This window comes from Podarcis pityusensis, assembly GCF_964106645.2.
Source record: "Podarcis pityusensis genome assembly, chromosome: 4".
NCBI classification, from domain to species: domain Eukaryota; kingdom Metazoa; phylum Chordata; class Lepidosauria; order Squamata; family Lacertidae; genus Podarcis; species Podarcis pityusensis.
Genome location: NC_138027.1, coordinates 61,945,702 through 61,969,677, shown reverse-complemented (window position 1 = coordinate 61,969,677; position 23,976 = coordinate 61,945,702). Strand labels below are relative to the sequence as shown.

The 23,976-nt window shown below is 40.2% G+C and overlaps 1 protein-coding gene across 1 annotated transcript in view; it reads right to left on the bottom strand.

Annotated features, from left to right (window-relative positions):
• Window positions 1–191: 191 nt before the first annotated feature.
• TAB3 (TGF-beta activated kinase 1 (MAP3K7) binding protein 3) overlaps window positions 192–23,976 on the bottom strand; it is a 28,115-nt gene continuing 4,330 nt past the window's right edge. Inside the window, exons 2-7 of the mRNA XM_081003464.1 lie at window positions 20,248–20,438; window positions 14,943–16,392; window positions 10,756–10,916; window positions 9,442–9,535; window positions 7,610–7,693; window positions 192–4,326 (exon numbers count right to left, since the gene is read on the bottom strand). Coding sequence (XP_080859590.1) covers window positions 4,178–4,326; window positions 7,610–7,693; window positions 9,442–9,535; window positions 10,756–10,916; window positions 14,943–16,392; window positions 20,248–20,349 — 2,040 coding nt within the window. The 5' untranslated portion in view covers window positions 20,350–20,438 and the 3' untranslated portion in view covers window positions 192–4,177. The remainder of the gene's footprint in view (window positions 4,327–7,609; window positions 7,694–9,441; window positions 9,536–10,755; window positions 10,917–14,942; window positions 16,393–20,247; window positions 20,439–23,976) is intronic.

Here is a 23,976-nt window from a genome sequence, read left to right as displayed (position 1 = left end):
TTTTCTTCTTCACGGTGGAGATCCAAGTTTAATGTAGTCACCAAACAAGATAGGCACTGATTTTCTGGTTAGAATGTATAATACAGCAGTTACTTACGGAGAAAGAATCCGCATGAAGTTGATAGAGTAGATGACACAGCAAGAAGTATTTTAAAAGGTTTCTTACTACATATGGAAACAAATGCAGGATGTTACATTTTCTTAGTTTATTGATTTTTTATTTTATTTTAGGAAACTGCAGCTCCCAGTATATGTCATTCCGAGGTCCCATGCATGCATAGCCTCTTAATGCCTTTACACATTTCATCTTGCAGTAATTGTTTCCATTCACAGCATACATAAATCTAGAATGTAAGGAACACCCTATTTACAGGATTTCAAAAGATCGTGGTTTTTGTTTTATAGTGAAAAAAATTAACAGGACTTCAACAGAGCAAAAAGTATAGATCAGATACATTGGCTTTGTCACAGATAACACAATTCAAAAGTTTGTTCAAAGGTCTTGAGAATTAGAATATTGCTTGACTCTTGGCCTTTGCTCGTTTCAAAAACAAGAAGACCTCTCAGTAATAACAGAAACAAGATGTCAATAGCTCAAATACATATCAACTTCGAACAATTATTTGGAAAAACAGATAGCACACAGAGGCAGCGTTGGCTATAATATGCATTTATTTCTGCGCACATTTTCAGCTCTCTGTAGACTCATAGCACCTGAGCAGGTGACAGAGGAATTGAGAGTCCGGCTGGATACTTCAATAACTACACTGTAAAATTTTGTATTTCAAATTACATGTTTCAGGCTTCTTGTGTTAAAAGTTTATCAAGCCAAGATCACAATACCATTAGCCATCAGCATGTTTAAACTTTTCATCATCTTTAAAATTAAAAAAAAAATGTCTTCAAAAAGACTAAATCCAAGAAATTTTAAAGAGATTTATAATCAAAGGGGTGGGGAAGTGAAGGAACAGTACATAAATGGAGCATAACACAACTGAAAGAAACATTGACTTAGTAGTATGACTGAGACCAGCTCTTTAAAAAATATACTTGCTTCACACATCTGCCATAACGGGGAAATACACACATACCACAGACACACAAACACACTTCTCAAGTTGATCTATTTCACAAAACATTTTCTCGTTGCTTTCTTAGCCCCTCCTTTGCTACGCAAGCTAGCTTGATAGCAATATCATATATCCAAGTACAGGATTTAATTTTTGTATGCTATAGTATATTCCAATGTTTTCCACAAGCTATTCTATTGACTAAAACTTGGAGGAGCTTTTATATTTTATATGGAAAGGGGAATCATTTTACCAGCAGTTAAATATAAAACAGGCATTTATAAACAGACATTTACTTGAGAAACTGGACAGTCTTGAATAACTAGCATCCAATAAGGGTACTCCCTGTACTGACCCAAGTTCTATGGGCAAGGAAAAGACCAGCTGTTACTAAGAAGTAGTGCATTTTAAATATTCATGATGACCTCAAACGCCCATCACACACAGATGTGCACATTCGAAGTTGTATACACTGCACTGCATTTAGTATCATGGGGTCTTTCACACATTAACCAAAGGTTTTATGCAATCAACATTTATTCTGGCATAACCTAAACCCACTTTGGTTGGTGTCACCTATTCACAAGTGAATTCCAAGTGGAAATTGATACCTAATGCTCGTATATAACTTCCAGATGAAAATTAGTTTTATTACCATCATCAGTTTTACAGTGTGGATATTTACAACAGTTTTGCAGCAGCTTTTTTGCAGCATGTACGCTAGTTTTGCTTTTGTTTGATTTTTTTTTGCAGAATCAACGAGTGTAACTGATTAGTTTAACGTTTTCTCCTAAGAATCAACATGACCACTAGCTACCATCTCCCCCACAACAAACTACGTTCTCACCTTCTACTCCACAAGTAAAACTATGAGTAAAAGGAAATAGGTCTCCATAACAACACGGTCACAGATCCACCATGCAGTACTGCAATTTATATATGTATCTTCCCTGTTATCTCCCATGAGTCAGAAAATACTGTTCACATAATACGGAAATAATACGTGCAGTAGAGCATTCCCTACCAAAAAAAATGAAACAGGGAAAGCCTAAAAGCACAGAGCTGTATGCTTACAGCAAAGACCCTGTAGGACTTACACTGACTGACTTCAGAAAGCATGCACTTATAGTGGATTGCACCCAGAAGTGATAGGTTAGCACTCCCCAACCAAAAACCATTCAAGTCACACAGGTATGAAAAAGTGGTACATACCTTTCAAACATGCTCTCTACTCATAACTCAAATGACTTCAGTTTCCTCACCAATGGCAGCACCTAATAGTGCCAAACGGGAGCTTATGTTCAAAGAAGGCAAGAGGATCAATATGAAATCATGGCAAGTGTTACAAACACATGATGCAATTTAACTGAAAAACCCCATGCTTCTTATCTCTTTGTTTTTCCATTTCCTAAGAACAAAACAATTCCATAACTGAATTGTTAATTAGAGCAGTAGAATTCTTAAAATTTCATCAGGATGTTCAGCAGTCATATTTGTAAGTGTCAAAGTCATGACTTTAGAAAAGAAATCTCAACACTGGTTCCTTTCACTTCACTGTGTTCCTTTGCTGTTTGATATAAATCAGTAAGATTTTACATACCAGATAAATTCCACTTTGCATGGACAACCTCTACATCTTATTACATGGGCAAGATGTGAAACTTGCTTGCACAAGGTGCAAGTATTTGGAGTAATATAATTGAAGAGTGCAAGAAATTACACACATTGTTCCAGTGCTTTATCAGTGAGGAAAATAACAGTCTGACTGTTCTTGAACAGTTTTGTTATAGAATGACTCAACTTCAAAACCAAGAAACCTTCACAAAAAGAGTGCTTTATTTCAGCAACCTAGCACTCAAACAAATCAAACATCCTCTTTATAATAATCAGATGCATAAAAGTACCAGTACAATTCCACTTTGTTTTGTTTTGTTTATGCCTATTAACTGCCCAATTTTTTTTATTAAAAAAATGCATTTAAAGATCTGCTGCTCTTACTAATTAATACAGACTGGTTTATTGACAGTGTGCAAATAAACCTTTATTGAAGAGCTAATATTGATTACTGTTTTTCAGCTAAATCAGAATGGGGGCACAAAGTACCTTCTGTGCTGTAAACATAATGAATTCTTCACATAATTGGAAGCTGAAAAGGCCTAAGGAAAAGGGTGCAAACACTTCTCATACATAACAATGGCTGAGCTCAAGTCTTCCAAAAAGAATTTGGAATAGTTCTGCATTTGGCATACGTCCACTCTACTGTCATCAAGCACAGTTTTAAGGGAACGTTGTTTATAAAAGCATAATTTACTTTTAGCTTTAAAACACAATGGCCTAATAAAAGCATGCAGCACTATTTTTTTCCTCTGTAATATGATATAATTACTTAATTACCAGTGTTAACATGACTTGGTGAGTGCTGTACAAGCAAAAGGGATTGTAAAATCACCTCTGATTGTACTCTATAAATAAGGCTCATACAGTACGTCTCCCTCCTCACCATGATCGACAATTTCAAAACAGCATTTGTGTAGAATTAAATTACCCTGAAAAAAGCAGCATTTACAAATATCCTTATTTTTTACTTTTTTTGCCCACCCCCACCTCCCCCCCCCCAAAAAAGAAAAACACCTTCCTTCTTTTTCAGTAGTTTACAATCTGGAAACATAGGGAGTCTTTGTTTTCCAAACGGCTGTGGCCAGATTATCAGATCTGGTTCTTCACAGTTTGTCTGGATACCTGTAACACTTCACACCACAAAGTAATAGTTCTATGCTTATAAAAATATATATATATATAAGGGCTACTACCCAGCAAATGTAATTATAGGGGCTAGAACAGCAGCAATCATCTGATTCCTTATACATTCTTCACAGAGGGAATCCATTTTGGGTATCCTTTCAGTCTTGCTCAACGCAGTGGGATAAGAGTATTTTCCCCAAACTATTATTTAGTGCAGCATGAATGGAAGGGGGATCTCTCCCTTATAATTTGAAATAATTGGCTGGCAAACGCCTGGCAGATGACTGAAAGGTGTCTCATATATTCGTCTCCTATGGCTGTGTCCTCAAGAGCCTGTTTTTAATCCAAAGCAGACCTTTATGGATTCAGGCATACCGTGGCATTTCACATTGCTCACAGCGATTCATTGCTGGGTGGTTTAAAAAAGTACAGCTCTTACAATTCCACGGAGCTCCTTCAAAGTCTTCGTCTCTTGGCTGTGATCGTGGAGCTTGCTTGGAACTTCTCTGATGATCTACAGAGAAATATTTTCTTTTAAACTCTTCAGTTTTAAAACACACCAAAGCCATGCATGATAATATAATAAGACTACTGAAGTTTTAACATTTTGGAACCACATTGTTATCCACCTCTGATTTTACCTTTGTTCCCAGGGGAGGCCAAAACACACAAAATATTTCAGTTATAAAGTGTTTCTTAGACATGGTCTACATCCCAGCATTATGAGGCTATGTCAGAGCATAGTATGGGACCCCAGTCTGGAAGATATCACTACTAAGGCGCAGGTTAACATTAAACACTACCATTTACTTCTTGCTCTTCTTTGCAAGGAGGAGATGGACCAGGCAGCTTCTGAATGTATAGCAAACATTACTCTGGTCCCCTAGATGTTCGGCATGATACAGAACATTACCACTGCCATAACTTCATTATATCATTAATTATTCTATAGCATCTACAAATCCCTATACTGCATTACTTTCATACCTACTTCATACCTTATTGTTTCAGTCATGTGTGAGACGAATCTATTTACACCCATGTGAATTCAACCAGAATGAATTTGTCACAGTAAGATTTGGCACAAAACCACAAAGTTAAGCCAAAGATAATTTGCTTACTCAAGTGTCCTATGTTTTCCATGCTGTTCAAATTTTGCCACTAGATATCAAGAGAGGCTTTAATGTTGCCTCTCTTTTATGCCCTCAGTTCCTCACAAACGGCTTACTATAGCCACCTACCCTCACATTAGCAAGCATTTTTTAGAGTGATAGCAAAATGAATGTAGGGAGAAGTATGTAGTACGTATGTCCTGTGTCTTCCGTAAAAGGTTAAATGATGCAACATCAGTGTTTAAACATTCATGCTACATTGTCAAAGCACTATCAAAGCACTATCAAATTACTGTAGCTAATACTTGGCAGAAAGCCACAAACATCCTTTTGTGTATTATTTTAGCACTTGGCATCAAGTTCTTTAGGTTATATAATGTACATCCTCTATTCTTCTGGAAATATCCATAGGGCTGACTTATGGCAATCACATTTCACAGATTTATTTTTAAGCTGTGTTAGTTTTCCCAAATGACTGTAGGTTGTCCAACAGAGCCACGGTGAAACGATGATAAGGGTTTAGGTGAACAGAAATTTCTGTAAGATGTGTCCAACTATAATGAACATGAAAAGCAGGGGAGAGGAAAGAAAAGAGACAGGAAGATTAATTGATTCATTATTTGATCACACGGTCATCAGAACTGGCCACCTGGGCTTTCACACTGCCAGTTCTCGCTGTGGTGTTTTCAGTCCCTGAATTTGTCCCTGCTACAAGAGGGGTTTTCCCAGTGGAGATACAGGAGGCAGATCACACTCAAAAGTAAGGAAGGGCAGGGTAGGGAAGAAAGACAGTAACACTTCTGTAGTTGCAGAGTTGTATTTTTCTCTCCTAAGCAGACAAAATTCCAGCAGCGGTAACAGGGACAGACAGGGAGTGGGAAACGGCTGAGCAAAAGAAGAAACCAGTTAGGAGAAGGTGCTGCACTTAAATAACATAAAGGGGGAAATAAAAAAATAATTTGTACAAGCTGGGAAAATCATGGTACATAAAGCTGAAAGCGCAAAATCATCTTAATCAAGAAACAGCTATCTTAAAAAAACAAAAAGGTGAACCTAAAATGTCAAGCTGATTGTCTGCTCCTTTTCACAACATCCTACTTCATGCATAAACATAATCTAAATGTGTCGTGAAATGGCCGTTTATACTGCTCTAACTATTTCTGTATTCACAATACATTAGGCTAAGTCGGGAGTCGCATGCGGCTCTTTTACACCTTTGCCGTGGCTCCGCAGATCCTCGGGGACCCTGAGCAGAAAAGCAGAAGTGCCAGAAAGAGGAGGGGGATGGAGCTGGGCAGCCGAGCCGGGCAAAGCAAGGTGGCGGCGGCAGCGGAGCTTGAGAGGCGGCGGCTGCTGGGATGGAGGAGGAGGCGGCGGCGGCGGCCGGAGAAGGGCTGCTGCTGCTGCCGCCGGAGGGAAGTTCTGCCAGGCAGCTTCATGGCTCATAGCTTCCCCCAGGGTAGGACGGGGGGGCGGCGGTGAGGGGGAACACTCTCCCAGGCCACGCTCTCCTCAGCCCCGCGCGCAAGGCACCTGAGGCAAGAGAGAGAGAGAGCGTGTGCTCGAGGGAAATGGCGGGGCGGGGTTTTTGTGTGTGTGAGAGAGAGAGGGGTGGCGGTGGTGCTTCGGGATCCTTTTCCGTGCCTTGCTTCTGAGTGGCCGCCGAGTTGAGGGAGAGCACCTGAGGTGAACCACAAAATGGGCCCGCCCTCCCTGTCAGGGAGGAAGGGGTGAATTACGTCAGTGACGAGGAGGGGGTCCAGAGGTAGCCAGCAGGTGCCGTGATGCAGCATCTCGGCCTCAGAGACAGGCGGGGGAGCATGAGAGCAATTGCAGAGGGAGGGGGGGCGGTTAGGCACCAAAATCCTGCATGCGGGATTTCCCCCGTTCTCTCGTGCCTATGCAATCCCTGCCCTTCTCCCTTCCCCCTCGAGATTTGCTGCAGAGACAAGCAAATGAGGAAGAAAGGGAAGAGTATTAGCTGACATGTCCCCGGATCCCAAGGAAAGCACCACAGATTCCTTTGCTTACCAGCTCTTTTTATTTTAAGTTGGCTTCAAACCTGTAATTGTGTAGGTGTATGTATGTATACATATACAGACATAAATATTCATATCTCTTCCCTCTCACCTTCCTTTCACCCAGTTTCTCTGGCACTGGTTTATAAATGCTGCTATGTAGAAATGATGAGAAAGTTGCACCAGCAGAAGGAATGGATATGTGCTGTTAGTAAAAAGAGAGGGAGGGACAGACACTTTTCTATGTATTAATTTGTATAATGCCCTCTGTGCACATGGTGCTTTGCAAAAAATGGATATGAGAGGTACCATACCCCTCTTTCCTATCTGAAATAGACTCAGGGAAAAGAGAGAGAATGGGGGAAGGGGAAGAATGTGTGGTTATTTACATTTGGCTTGTTTTGCGGCTCCCAGTTTTTTTCCTCTTCGGAAACGGGTCCAAGTGGCTCTTTTTGTCTTAAAGATTGCAGACCCCTGGGCTAAGTGGTTTTTCCATACACCACTTGTACAGCATATAATAATGAAAGGCAAAATATGTTTCACAAGACAACAGTCTCAACAAATCTATTATTAGATACAACACACTGAAATACTAATACTCAGCATAAAAATTCTTCAGCAGCGATCTACTAGAAACTAAATATTGAACATTTTATTAGCGACTCACCTTTTTTAAATGGCTTTGGTGGCACAACAGGACCAGGCTCTATATGATCATAAAAGTTAGTCATGGCTTTTGGGTCAAAGTTCCCTAAAACAGAAAAACAGAAAAATTATGCTCCCCATGGAACAAATAGTAACAAAAGTGACTAGCTTTAGTTCACATGCATGTTTTCAACGTGAGAGATGTTGACAGCCTACACTGTCTCCTTCAGGTCTTTGTCTAGACTTTCCTGTCATGGAAGTCTGTGGAATTTCCTCCTCACACCAGTGCATCTGGCACCTTCATTGTATAGCTTTCACTGTATGCTGAAAATGCACCTCTTTACCCTGGCCTTTGGCACCTGATATTAATAATTTTAGGACCCACCCTATTCTTCAGATTCTAAGTTATTTTAACGGATTTAATATTGTATTCTTACCCTGCTGTAACCTGCCTTGGGACCTTATGGTGAATTAGCAGAGGAGAAGTTTACTTTTTAAATCAATCAGTAAGTAAATAATGCCTTGCTCTTTGAGGAGACTGTGTTTTCAGGGTGAAAAGGCTGTGTCTGTTTTGTAATTAAAAATGCAATTCCCTGGAACACTGTCAGAATCAGCTTTTGCAAGTGCCCTTTTCAATTTATACTCCTTAATGAAAGGAACAAAAAAAATTAGAAACCACAACGTTTAGCATAACTGAAATACCCAGCATCCAACAGCATAAATAACTGGCAAAGAGAAAACAACTGCAGGTTTATATCACTTTGCACTAGATATAGGACAGTCAAAACATGTTAGTAATGTGCATGAAACCAGTCACATTTGTATATTGTTTTGCTTTCCTTTGGGCCTCACTGGCAAGGACACAGGGGGCGGGTCATCTGCGCAGCCCAGGACCTCCATATACACTGCCCAGGCTTGTGCCCTGAAGAGATCACTTTGGTGATGCAAATGCTGCAAAAAACACCATGGTCTAAGGTACAAGCACTAGGGGTTGCCTTTGTCAGCAGGAGAGATCATCATGTCTCACCAGTCAGCTATTACTCACCCTTAAGCTGGGCAGCCCCTGGTCAATAAAGTGCTGACCTGCCACTGTCCGACTGCTTCAGTGGGTACTCAGAGTATCACTTGACAAGCAGACTGAAGTACGGCACCAGGCAAGAAAGAAAAGAAACAACCCTTCTTGTGCTTAGCAAGCCAGAACATCAGGACCATGTGTCCTGGCTTGTCCACCGACCTGCTGCAGGTCAACGACTCAGAGAAGATGGACATCATTGACCCTGAGCTGAAAACACTCAACAGTGACGTTGCCACTTTGCAAGAGACCAGACTCGCTTTGAATGGCAACCTCCAAGAAAAGACTTACACCCTTTTTCTGGCAAGGAGGGCATCCAGAAGAACCCTATGTTAATGACATAGGCTTTGCAGTGAGGCACTGCCTTCTGTTTGCAATAGAACCACTAACCGAGGGCTCAGAATGCTTGCTTTCCTGCTGCCTCTCAATCACCACTGGTCCAGTTAACACCTTGAGCATTTACGCTTCCACTATGTGCTCTGACATACAGGCCAAGAACCTGTTCTATGAGGAATTAGACCAGGCTGCCAGGAGAGTTCCAGCCTCCAAACTCCTAATCCTGCTGGGAAAATGCAATCCCAGAGTTGGGGAGGATCATCACACATGGGACAACTGCACCAGTCTCTACAGCCACAGCAGGCGCTGTAACCAACAGTTTGACTTTACCCCTGAAGGCACACTTCTCTACTGTCTCCCGAGACAGGCAGATGCCAACAACAATAACATTCAAATATACAGCTCAAAACAAACACATATTTTTGTAAGTATTTTAAAATATATACCTCTAGACTGAAGGAGATCTATTTCTTTCTGTGTACAGTCAACGTTTATCTGGAGCTGCCTGTTCTTGCTTCTCAATCTGGTCATCTCCTCAGGCTAGAAAGCAGAACCAAAAATAGAAACAGAAGTCAGCATAACCATTTTTGTTAAGCCATGCACATACATAAGTACAGTGAAATATTAATTTAGCTGTTCTTCCTCTCCTTATTTTTATGCAGATGGAATTGTGTAGTGTAAAAGGTTTGTGGGGTCCCTTGACCAGAACATTTCAAAAGTGAGAACCAGTACGTTTCCACTGGCATAGTACTAAATTAGTATGGACTTTTTTCCAGGCAAAACATTATTGCCAATTTATCAGCTTGGGAACTGAAATCAAGACATAAATTTCCGATTTAAATTATATTGATTTAAAATTAATACTTTCTGTATTGATCAGTAACAGGAGTTTCAGCACCATCACAGTAGTATGACTCCAAATGTATCTTGCGAATAAACCAAGACAGTTAAACAAGTTTCAAACCAATGTAGCTTAGATGCACTTATGTGTGGTTTTGTTTCATGATAAGTAAAACTTGGTAAATTTCTTGAATGATACAGGCAAAGAATTAATTCATCCTGTACTTGTGAATCTCCACAAAATATAGATTTTAGGACAAGTGTGGGGTTATAGTCCTCCAGATGTTTCTAAACTATAATTCCCATCATCCCTGGTCATTGGCCATGCTTGCTGGAGCTGTTGGGAGCTGCAATTCAGCAACATCTTAAAGGTCAAAGGTTCCCCACACCTGTTTTAGAATATCATAGTCAGATTAAGTTTCCTTGTCAGAAGGGAAAGAACCACCAATTTAGAAATATAAAACATTTGGATGTTGAATGACATTATCTCAAGAAAAGTTTATTATAGACTGCAGCGTATTTAAAATTTAAAATCAGTCACCTGCCCTATTCCTTTCACCTCTCCCTTCCTTCAAGTATGACAGTGCTTCTACCAGGGTCACAAAGTTGTTTTTCCTATCATAGCTTATCCCAGCCTGAGTTCTTATTCCCAGCTGATGAGACCACTATGTTGCTAACATGCAAGCTGTTGGGGCAAATCTACAGCTAATACCAAAGAAAACACTACCATGCTCTTTCTGGTCTGGGGAAAACCATGGACCAGCTACCAGAATATGCTGATACCCAGCTGCTGAAGTGGACTGGTTACTGAACCTTATCTGGCAGAATATGAATGATATATAATATATATATGGCATGACAGTGACAAACCCTGTCATTAGGAGGGAACAACTTTAATATTTTAAAAGCTTCTTACTTACTGTCGGGATTGAGGTTGTGCAGCTTACTCTTCTCAGACGCCTTTGCATAAGATCGTGTTCCATGCCATTCACTTCAGCTTTGAGCTTCTCAAGCTCCTCATTTTCAAACTTCAGTTCCTTTGCTAGCCTCTCCATCCTTGCACGTTGGTGTAACAACAAGGCTAGTGTGGTATAGAGAACAAAGTCAGTGCAAATACACAAGACTGAAAAACCCAACTTGCAACTGGAATAGTATACAAGTGAGCTTTTAAGAGCAGAAAGTGACTATAAACATGCAGCCAAACATCAGTGTAGAAATGTTTCATGCTAATGGAACTATACTTGTAGACATAAAGTTCTTCCATCATAAAAATAATTATTTTAGACAGTAACTTGGATATTACCATTTCTGGCCACTGCTTCTTTTTTTTTGTTCTTTGTCCGCTCAAAAATAAAAGGCACCTGTGCAGGATGAAATGGCAATCTAATTGTAACAGTGTACTGACAAGACTAAATCCTAAAAAATCAAAAGGTATAAGACACTGGGCTACAAGATGATCTCCACTGCTTGCAATCAAGTTCACTTGATACAATGGAGCATATTACTATAGCAAAAGCTGCTTTTACTCTTTGGAAAAGCAGTTTTAACCTAAAAGATTACAAAATCAGTGCTCTAATCAACTGCAGCAGCCTGTGACTAGATTAGGACATACAAATTAGTTAACAGAACAGAACTTATGATGAGGCTGACCCTCCTTAACTGACTTCATTGTAGAGTATAAGTTTAACTACTGGACCGAATTCTAGATTTTGTAGTAATTCCCAACTCTCCATTTTTGTCCTTAGTGGGGGGAAATCAAGAGAGATTGCAAAGTAAAGGCATTTGCTTTAGAGAGTGGGTGGAATGAGTGAAAAGCACTCTACAAGCAGAGGGTCTATAAATTTCTGAAGACCCTTCTTTCTTGCTCTTTCCACAGGGCTTCCAGAAATGCAATCTGCTGTGTTGAAGAAACTGATGACTCTTTTTGTAGTGTACTGGAAATGCAGGGTTGCTCTTCCTAACTGTTCAAAGTACTCACACCGTCTGTCTTTAGGGAGAATTTGAGGTCTCGGGCTGCCTGCCAATTGAACAGCACCCAACTCCCTGGCAGCTCAGATGTGGCAGACAGCAGGAAAGCAGTTTCTTCCACTTGCTGCCAACTGCATTGTAGTGGTAGTGGGAGAAACTGAAGCACAAACAGAGTCACAACATGGGAGCCCTTCAGCACAGCTATTCTTGACCATCCTCTGTTCCTCTGAAATATTCTGCAGCTTGTGTTACTTAAAACATGAGTACACAAGATTTCCCACCATCCGAATATAGATCTACAAAGCCTCCCTCCACATTATAAAGACATTTAGAAGAGGTCCTGTAAATTGAGTTGAATGCATAGTTGCATTATTTCTCTGCTAAATGTCACAATTAGACATCTGTAGCAAGGCCAATGGTTCATTCACAAAATGAATGAGGACAGTATGAACTGTGATATTACATTTCAGTGTTCGGTTTTGCAGCTCAATTATTTAGCACATTGTTACTCATTACTTTCTCTTGATACATCCTCGTCATTCTGCATACTTCTCTCTCAAGTCTCCTCCAATCATCCATAGCCAGCATTCTACTCTTTTATCTAAACACATATGCGCCTTTTCAAATTTACATTGTAAGGAATGCTATACTGAGAAGTAAAATGAACTACACCCCATATATTCAAATATATGGGGTACTGTACAACACTTGTGGTACTAAGGTACAACACTTGTACCTTTTCCACGGGTTTGAGGGCAGAGTTGCCATACTTTGGAAGTCTTCATTTCCCCCCATGACTAGCAGGAGAAGCATAAACTGTGCAAACTAGTGTAAACTTTAGAATAGCTCATACAAAAGCAAGAGAAATACAGCAAGGGGGCTTAACTGGAATAATTTATACAAGTTACAGAAACTGGAATTATCTTGGCACGGGATGTGGATTTCTTTTTAGTACAGAGTAAAACAATCCTGCACCTAGCCCAGAGCAAAAAAACATAGTATGGGAATGAAGTAATACATCGGCAGTCCAATTTATCCATGAAATAGTATGCAAGTTCAAGAGTTAAAAATATAATTAACTGCTTTGAGTTACAAACTCTGTATGTTTGTATAAACATCTCTAAGCACTTTGGTAGAAGAGCAAGATGCAAGATACAAGATATAGTTGTTCCTATGAAAGGCTTAGATTTCAATAGATAGAGTTAAATTAAGTTAACTGAAGTTAGGTTCTACTGAAATCAATGGGATATATTAGTTATGATTTAAGTCCTGTAGATTTCAGTGACCTCAACAAAAGTAACTTAGCTTGGCTCTAACCATTGTCATGTTAACCAGTGCCATGGTTTCAGACTATTCCACAGCTGAAAACAATACATCAAAGCTAGCTCTTCTTCCTTGTTATAAATTATATACAAATTTTGATTCATACTGAGCTATGCCAACAGGTCCATCTACGCTAGCGTTGTCAACCTGCTAAGCAGGAATGCTTTAGGAGATCAGACAGAAATCTGTTAGTGTTATGCTATCTTAGGTCTCTAAACTGGAGATCTGAGAAGTAGGGTAAAACCGAACAACTATATAAACTCTGCCATATTTTGTTTTTTTAAAAACATGTTTAGATCACCAGACACAATAATGTTGCCAAAACTATGTGTACATCTACCCAATATTGAAGATAGGTCCAGTATCTGAAAGATTGCCTCTTCCCATGTTATTTACCCAGACCCTGAGGTCATCTTTAGAGGTCCTTCTCTGGCTGTCATCTCCAGGAGAGATATGGCATACTAGCTATGGAATGCCCTCCCTAAAAAGGTTCGCCTAGCACCTTCTTTACTATCTTTTCAACGCTATATAAATACCTTTTTATCTCTGCAGTCCTTTTAAATCAAAGTTTGCTTTGGTTTTTACGGTTTTATTTTCTGCTCTATCATGCCGAATCAGATTGTATCATCATTTTTACTATTTATGATTTTTAACTTGTGTTTTTTTTTAATTAGTGAATCACCCTATTTGTTTTTAGGGCAGCTTATAGATGCTGAAAATAAATAATAAAATATTGCCTACTCTGACTAGCAGGTCACAGATAGAGGCCTTTCACATCAGCTGGTATCTGATACTTTTAACCGGAGTTGTCAGGGAATTGAATCAGGGACATTCCACATGCAAGTCAGGTTTTCTACCACTGAGCTGCTCCCCAATTACAGAGCTACAGTCATCCCAAACCAAATTTATCAAGGGCCCAGATCCATTTGTCTCCTTTCTCTTTGCTAGGTAACAAACATTATTGTTAACCTTCCTATGCAGCCTTGGAAAAGTAGCTCATCATACAATTGGAAGCTTAATTAGGTTTCAAAAGCACTCCACAATAATGCACCTTTATGCATGTTCTCCTCTCCACATCAACTATGGTGTTTTTGCTAAAGCATCTAGTTTCTTAGCAGATGTACTTCAAAAACATGAAAAAAATTAAAAAGGCTTCAATAACGCACTTCAAAAATTATTGAACTGCAGATAAACCCATCTTCAATCCAAAAACTTCAACCAGTTTTGACATTACACAGGAGTTTGCGCTGACAAAGCCTCAACAGCATGTAATGTTATTGCACATCAAGACCACTACTTGCTCTGTAAATTCTAACCTTGCACAGTAAGTCTAGTACGCTAAGATATGCAGGACTGTGTTAGCTCTATATGGGCAGAAGTTACTCTAGGGTGGTATTCAGTCAGTTGAATTAAGCATATCCATTCCAACCCCCAGACCATTTCTGTGCTAATTAGGTTATGCATTATATGGCATCAACAACTGTTTCTTCTGAACCACATTGTATCAATGCAATATACTGCAACATCGTCCCACACTACAGTGGCAAAGTAGCCCTTAAGCTACATCCTGACACCTCCTTTGCTGCTGCAGAGACAATGAACTTCCAGAGTATATGCTCATTCTATCTTCTCTCTTATGAAATAAGGTGATATATATTTGCCATTAATGAATCCCGATAAAATAACCATGGCATTCCGCAATGGCTTAAGAAATTGAAAGACTGTTAGTAGTTTAGAAACCAAAGCACGGAGGATGTACCACAGTGCAAATAATTCTTTTCGATAATTACTGCAACATGCAATTCAATAAGTTTACCTTGAGTATAAGCATAGTCATCGGACCCAGAACTGGAGCTCCTCTGATACTTATGGCTTCCTCTTTCACATCCAGATCCTGGTACAACTGAAATAGGCTGAATTGGTTCTGGTGCTGCAGAATGCTCTTCTTGGTCCACTAAATTTAAAAGGTTCTCAGCTGGTGCTCTGCCTACGGTGATTTTAAAAATTGCTGGATTTGGCTGAGATACCATGACCCGAGGTGACTGAGTAAGCACACCCGTAGGTCCAGCTGGCTGTGTATATGTTATATATAAAGGATTAACACTATAAGGAGGTTTGGGCTGACCTGACATACTTCTGGAAGGAGAACTTGAAGGAGGAGTAGCAGGTGCGTACAGTGGGTGCTGATTCCGTTGCGAAGGTGGGTTACTTATAGGTGAAGGGCTCCTATTCATTGTAGTCCCAGGTCTTTGTGGTGGCTCAACGGTAATTTCTATCTTGTTCATGGAGCTTTTGGATAAGCTAGGTCCACCATATGGAAGATAAGATACTGAGTGTCCACTTGGTTTCTGATATGTTTGGGGTGTTTGTTGATATGAATGGGGTAGCACAGTTGAAGGACTAGGAGGCATAAACACATGGGAACTTTGATGGCCCAACGGGCTAGGCTGAACTTGATGCTGAGGAGAGCCAAAAGGAGAAGGACACTGAGAAGCAGGTGGCGACTGAAAAGGCGACTGAGGAATCTGGGGCTGTTTTGGAGAATACTGAGAAGGCTGATAGTTTTGTTGGTGCGGATAAACAGGCAGTGGATGTGGACTATAATGGGGCACTGGGCCTTGTGGCGATGAATGCCACTGTGCACTTTGAGTAGGAGTCTGTCGTCCTGAAGAACTTTGAGATGTCTGCCTAATATAGAGAGATCCAGGATTCCCGTAAGGATTGCTTGGAATTGGAGGAAGAATTTGTAAAGCTCTGGGTACAGTCTGTCCAGATGGGAGGTTCTGCGACACTGTAACAGTTATAGGATTTGTGCTATACCGAGGTATGTGCATATACGCAGGAGGAGGTGGGCCTTGCATAGCAGATGTATTCATTCCAGGTTGTATGGAAGAAGGTTGCTGAGGTGGTTGCAAAGGAGGAGTAGCTGCGTTTCTATTCTGGTCATTCATAAAAAATGGATTGTAGTTGGGAGAAGCTGCCACAACAGCTGGAGCAGAGTGTGGTTCTTGAACTAAGCATATCAGTTGTTTACCTGCTGTGTGTTGTGGATCAATATGTCCATCACTTGAACTATGTACCAGTGTACGACCACCATTAAGTTGAGCTCCATCCCCTCCGTGATAGCTGGTGTGAGGATGGATGCCGAGGTTAATATGCAGATGGCGATTCCTGTGACGAGTGTCATCTGGGTGGTACTCCATGTATAGGTATTTGTTACTCTCCTGTGCAAGAGCTCGACAACAAGCATCAAGGTTGTTGTTGTTCTAGTAATAAGAAATAGAAAATGTGAAGGGTTTAAAATTAAATAAATGAGTCTGACAAGCTATAATGTAGTTCCATATGCATACATGTCAACATACCTATAAAGCCTAGTTTGAACATCGTATTTCAGTTAAGACTCTCACCTGAATTAAGGAGCATTAGCTGAATGATCCTCTTTTTGTACTCAATTAAAGCTGCAGCATTTGTATACAAACAAAAGTTTTAAAGAAGGTACACTTTACATCCAGGTCCTGGGATCATACGGAGCCCTCTGGGCCTCTCCATCTGACCCTCAGGACTCTCCTCAGGCCACTCTTCCCACCAGTCACTCCCTCCTCAAGTAATTTGCCTTGTTGGATACTTCAACTGTGATAACGTCTCATTTGCCTGGATAGAGAGTTGAGTGTGTAGTTAAAAAAGCATGGCTGGAATGTAGCCTACTGTACAAAAATAAGAGTTATCATTATCTGTCACACCACTGAAGTTTTGCCTCTGGCCCACAAAGGAAAGCAGTGCTTGAACTGAAGAGGGGGAAAAACTTAGGCAGTAGCCACCATCTCAGAAGAGTTTCTCCTCCTGGTGTGAGATGGAAGACTGCTTCTCCTAAGTCTGGGCTAAATAGTCTCTCAGGCACTTTCAGGAGGCTATCTACCCCCTGCAAAAGTGTGGGGGAGGGGGAAGCAAATTTCTCAAATTTTAAGAGGGATGACTTACCTTAGTTAATTTTACAAGTTGGCTAAAGCCCTTCCCTTTTCCAGCACTTTTTAAAAAGCCTCATGCTTGCTTATAGCAGCAGCAAGATTCAGCACTTCTTAAGAAACACAAGTGGTAGGCTACTACTGAACCCTGCTGATGCTGCAAGGGGCTATGAGGCTTTTTTACAAGTACAGGAAAGGGGAAGAATGTCTTATTCACCACAAAGGTAAGCCAACCTCCACCCCAACATTTTGGGGAAACTTACCTCCTCCCCTCCCCAAATTTTAAAATCCATTCTCTTTTCTCCACCACCACCATAATTTCAGCCCAGCTCCAGTTTCTTCTAAGATTACACCTGCCAATCATAGCCAGGAAACAAAATTGTCACACGTTTCTTCAGCATGCATTGTTTCATTTTAAAAAAATATAAGCATGTCAATAAAAGGACTGGGTTGTGGGAACATTATAAAGAAGATTTTCAGTGAAAATATTGCCTATCCAAACCCCCTTTCCCGAATAAGCTTCCCACTGTTTACAACATTTATTCTCTCTCTCTTTTCATAACTGATGGGAAAGGTTAAATGTTGTCCTTATTTGTAGCTTGAAAGTGAGGAAACAGGAGCAGGTGGGAGACATACAACGTTCAAGCATCTCTTAACATCTCTAAAAGCAATAACTACACTGGTCAAAAAACATTTGGAGGGATATATTAAATGATTCCTAATAATGTAAGCTTTAAAATCTACACTTTGTTGCTATCTAATGAAACCTCTTAAATTTATTGACATTCTCTTCAAATTGTGATCAACAGGATTGAACACACTGAAGTTTGCTAAGTGCAGAATACTGAGATCTACACTCTGCTGTGCTTGGGTTTCAAGGAATCTGCCAGTGCAACCTCCAGTGAGATGCCTCCTCCAAGCCGCCTGTTGTGCATGTGTCTTTACTTTAGAAGAGTGTTTTTTCTTCAATATTGTTTTATTCCTATGGTTTTGTTCCCTTTTCCATGTGCAGGACTATAGCAAACTTCTTATAATTTTATCATGAACCATTATAATTTTTTATTTTGCTTTTTCCAGAAAATGTTAATTTGCAATACTGTCAGAGGTCAGTGGAATACCATATTTTTCCGTGTATAACACACACACACACCCCGGTGTATATGACACCCCCTATCACTTATTAAGTGAAACAAATATTTGGAAATTCTAAAGCTTTACCTGTAGCATGAAATACCTGAATTTTAGGATGGGGAGTTCCATAGGGTCATTGCCCACCACATTCCCACCCTTCAATGGGGAAAGATGGTTGGTGACAGGTTTGTAGGCTTCATCCATAAGATCTGGAGGCTCCTAACCATCCACTACCGCAGGATCACAAGAGCTATAGCTCCCAAAGTATTGTTTTTGATAAGCTCAATGGTAGGAGCACCAAGGTCTTAAGGATCAGGCCTACACAGCTTCTGCCATTACCAGACTGGTTTCCTGAACACTTCATTGAGGGAGAGGGAAAAGGGAGCATCTGTGGAAAGGTCTGGTAAAGAACTTCCCCAGATATGCCAACATTCCAAGTTTAAATCATAATACTCTGAGTCAAACAAAATTTTCCTCCTTACTGAAGGGTAGAAAAATCAAAATAAGTATTTGAAAATGTGTTTGCCAAGTAGCTAAGCAGCCTCAATCTTTCTACTGAGGCCTCAAACCAGTGCATTCATTGTTTCTTCAGTCGATTCCTGGCTCTTGCAACTGCCTACCTACAGAACCTTTTCTTACTGTCTTGGCATCAAAAGCACACACCTTTCTTATTCTGGCATTGTTCCCATATGAAATCACTTAAATGTGTTCAGGGCAGTATTACCCAAAACACATGCACAAACAAAACAAAAACGTAACAGGTATCTTACTGTGAGAGAATTCCACCTTAGGAGCTTACACTACAGGGAGGAAATACCTTATTTGCTTTAAACATTTCCCCTTTCCTCTGCAAGTCATTGAAAGTCTCCAATGCAAATTGTTTAGTGATATTTGCACAACACTATTTTATTCTATGTAGGAATACTTTGTTTAAAATCTTATCACAGCTAAACAGCACAAGAACTACCAACAGGCCGGTGTCATATTGGAATGAGGATGATTTTAAAAGGACCCAGGCATGCTCATCTTTCATTCCTCCGGATTGCAGATTACATGCCTATACTTATTTGCCACACATTTGATTTCTTTCTGCTTCCCCCATGGGCATTTTGTGTTCCACTTAAAATAATATATTGATAATAAAATACAATTATTTAAATTAGAACACAAAATGCCCTGTGGATGACTAGAGGAAAATAAAAATGCATAGGTAGATAGATAGATAGATAGATAGATAGATGATATAGATAGATAGCATTTAAGAGCTTAACCATTGTTTTAATCTCGCTGATCTCAACAGGACATAACCTGTACCTGTGCTAATTAGATGCAATGGGATTTTTAACTAAATTAAAGTGGTACGAGTAGAATCTATTTTATTAGTGAAAGATATGTTAACAGTGGTTTTCAACCAGTGCGCCATGGCACCCTGGGGCACTTCAGATGGTGGTGGTCAGGTGCGCCATGGGCAGCCCTGGCCTCCTTCCCCTCCTCTGGTGCCCTCTCAAGTCTATGCCTCCAAAGGCTTGCACAGCGGTTTCTTGCACCGGCCCTGGCTACAAGTTCTCTAGGTGAATGCTGCCACAAGGGCAGGGCAGGAGGTGCTGGTTGCCAGGAGCTGAGGTGGCCTTGGAGTGAGCAAGCAAGCAAGCAAGCAAGCAAGCAGGCAGGTGAGGATTCCTGAGGAGAGGTGTCCCAAAGGGGTGAGGGGCTGACAGCTCAGCAGGCAAGGGGCAACATAAATAAGCTCCTGAGACTCAAAGTGCATTTCCCCACAGGGGAGCCACAGAAAGAATGTAGTTGGTCAAGGGAGCCACGGACTCAAAAAAGTTGAAAATCTTTGTGTTAACATATAATGAAGTATGCTATGGGAAGCCTGAAGACCTAGCTTGGAATTAAGTTTTCACCCTCAACCCCACAAAAAAAGCCTTTATCTTTTAGAAACAAAGAAGATGAAATTGTGTGTGGATCTTACTAGCATATTACAATGAACTCTTTTCAAAGAGAAACCACTGTTTTATCTCTTACCTGGAGCATGCACTGTGACACCACACTCTCTGGAATCTCGGGGAAATGTTGCCGGAGGTCATGGAGTACCTGCATGTCGAGTTGCTGGCTGCTCTGTGCCATGTCAGTCTGATGTTAGTCTCAAGACTCTAAGAAAATAGCAGTCAACAGGCTTCCCAGTGGCTATGCTCTTCTGATGCTTTTGGCATCTTCTATAAATACAAATAAAATAAAATGAAGAAATAGTTTAACATGATTTAGACAATCACACAAAAACATATACATATCTGATGGACATATGAATATCAAAGTCTCAGATTATTATTTCATAAGGCTATGACTTTCATCACTCAGTGCCACAGTGAAGAATAATTACAACATATACTCTATAGGATTGTACTTGAAAACAACTTTCCTTTCCTAGACTTGGGACAGGAATCTTCAAATAAATGAGACATGAGCAAGCTTGTCCCTCCCAAAAGTAACTTTCTTAATTATGCTTCTTCTAGCAAGAGAGCTTGGGACCAGTACATCTCTACCATCCTCACCTTTAGATTTCTCTTCAGTTCAAAATAGAAGAGGAACTACATAGCAAATCACACTCTGAACATACACTTCAAAACTAACATGAATAGTTACTTGGATTTTCCCAAATTAATGGCAAGCAGAGGTGGGTGACCCATGTATCTGAAAACATTGCTAAATGTACCTTGTGTATTTGGTAACCTGGTAAGTAAATGTTTGAAGTATTTATGCTTATGACATACTGTATTCATTCTATAGTATATATAATATTACATATATCAAACTTCTTAATTCTGTCCTATCCTTTCATTTTAAAGTTAAGTACATGTATGTAACCCAGAAAGACCAGAAACTTAGTACAGTGAATGAAGCTTTGTAGAAGCAATCCAACCTTGAAGATAAGGAGCCTTAGTAACTGCTTAGTGACCACATAAGCAGAAATGAGACATTTGCGGGGGTGGGGAATGTGAATGGTTTTTCCCTTTCAAAGGTTGGAAGCAAAAAAGATGACTAGGACTAGTGGATATGAGGTGTGAAAATCAAGCTGCAACTGTGATGCAAGTAATCTGGACTTTGCTACTTTAATATGCAGAGAATCTAGGTCTACATAATGGATGTTCCCATGTGTGTGAAGCCTGGATTTTGGCAATGGATAATGTTGTTTCTACAGACTTATGGCATTCTGGATCCCGAGAGATAGGGCTTTGTTCTCCATTTTGTACCTGTATAAAGACAGTTCTCTCTCAGTGCCAATTCCAAGAAGCCCACACAGAGAACCTTCAAAGAGGTAAGGTCTCTGCAGCACTTCCTTCTCTCATGCCTCACCCTTTTCCTATTTTCACTTGTTACAAGGGTCCCTAGCCAGGATCCTTTGTGCGAGTATTACCCCATCCTTGGTATTGGTGTGGATGAGGGCTAGTCTGCTTAGGTAGGATAACTCCTTCCATCCAATTTCTAGTCCCCATTTCTCCATGAGGGAGAGGATGCACTAGCTGTGGAAAACTTGGTCAAGTAGTAATTTCGTTATTGGTCTGCTTGTGTGTCCATATATTCACTGGCAAAGTAAGATCCCAGGCTGTAGGTGTTTGTCTTGGCATCCCATTGCACAGAGAGATCCCAGGATGTGTCTCAGGCCTGATCACCTTGGAACACACAGCAATGCTGTTTAATATGTTAGCACTCCAGTTCTGACTCCCGAACTGGACTGTAACATAAAGATAGCTGCATTGTATAGCATAACGCATAGTTCAGTCCTTCCACGTCATTTAGGGAAGAAGGCATACTGCAACATTTACATCTGACAGTCTAGAGAGATAATCTTTATAAATGTAAAAATCTCACTGGAATGAAATTTGGCTGGCCATGCACTCATACTGTCAGCATTGCCACTAACATTCAAATACAGATCAATACATTGAGAGGAACCAAGCATGAAGCGGCTTCAGTAGATGTTACTATCATTGGCTACATATTCCTAAACATGAGTGGTAGGAGATTACAGTTTAAGGATTTGACCTAATTCAAACTCCTGTTTCAGCATTTGCTGAAGTGAAGTGTTACACTTATGCAGTTCAAGGATCCAGACAGAAGATCCCAGATTTGACAGTGGAACAAGTTAGAACTGTTTTCTCCACCCCTGTCCAACAAACAATAATATGCTCCATTTCTGTCTCTCATTCACACACTTTGTCTCCCAAACATGCACTCAAAAGATACTTTTTTGCAAAATCAGGAAGAAATACTTGGCACAGTCTAATGTAAAACTCATTTATTTCAAGTACTGAATTTTTCAGGCAAGACTACAATTAGTATTTTGTTACTAGAGAATCTTCACAAATATGTCTGCTTCCCAACACCAGAATTGTACAAGAAATGCATAAGCTAAATACAGTTGTACCTTGGTTTTCAAACAGCTTATTCTTGACTGTTTTGGCTCCCGAACACCACAAACCCAGACGTGACTGTTCCGGTTTGCAAACTATTTTTTGAAGCCAAACATCTGATGGTATTTCTGATTGGCTGCATGAGCTTCCTGCAGCCAATCAGAAGCCACACTTTGGTTTCCAAACATTTTGGAAGACAAACGGACTTCTGGAACGGATTCCGTTAGACTTCCAAGGTATGACTGTAACTACGAATATGAAACAGAGGCACACAAATGCACGAAGATAGATTTTAAAATAAGAGGATAATGAAGACATTATCCATTGATTGCTTCACTACTTATTTATGAAGGCTGGATTCTGTTCCAGAAGAGTGCAGAACATGGGTTCAGAAAATACTGTACACCTGATTACTGTTAGAAGTGATCCCAATCCTACAATGTAAGTGGTAAAGTATAACTGTGCGAGTTGGTCCTCAGAAGCCATGATCACAGCAATCCCAAAAAATTACTAAAAGCAGGCAACAGTGTAGATACAACTTGTGGCACTCGTTCAAACTACCACTGTCATGTTCCCCATGATAGTTCACTAATGTGACTCCAGATACTATTCTGCAATGTAAAAATAAAAGAGTTGTATTGCTTTAGCTTTTCTAGGCCAAGTGCCGCCTCACTTATAGTAAGAGGTGCACCATATAGTTTGACAGCTAGCATGCAAAGACAGCCCCATGAAGAGGCTGCTGCACAACCAGCTTAAAATTCCAGTTCCATGTTCAGTCCTACTGCTCTACAACAAATGGTCAAACAGGATCTGAAGTCAGGATGTAGATTGCTTTCACAAGCAAGAAATCATAGGACAGTTTTGCAGGCTGTGTAGAGTTGGTGGCGGATTACCTACAACAAACCATATATTCCCGTTTTCCAGCATCTTCAGAACTGTTCCCTGCTATATCACATCCATCCTTCACTTACCACACAACAGCATCTCTATATGCATTGCCCAGGTTCCTACAAAGATGACACCACCACCTCTCTCCACTACTGGAGAATTAGAAAGGGGAGGGGAAATCTAACATCCTATTACTAACTGCCCACTCAATATTAAATTACTGGTTTTTATACTACTTCAATCACATACAAATAGGTTCAGATGTGGCCATGGTTACCTGGTTAACTTAAAAGCTACATGGGGTCTAAAGTTGAGAATCCAATTTCCAGTCTTTTTTTAAAAAAACAACAACACACAATTATTATTGGGTTTTTTAACAAATACAAATACAAGAACCATTAAACACTCATTCAGATGTACAGCTAATGGTGTTTCTTCTATCCATTGGCTTTAG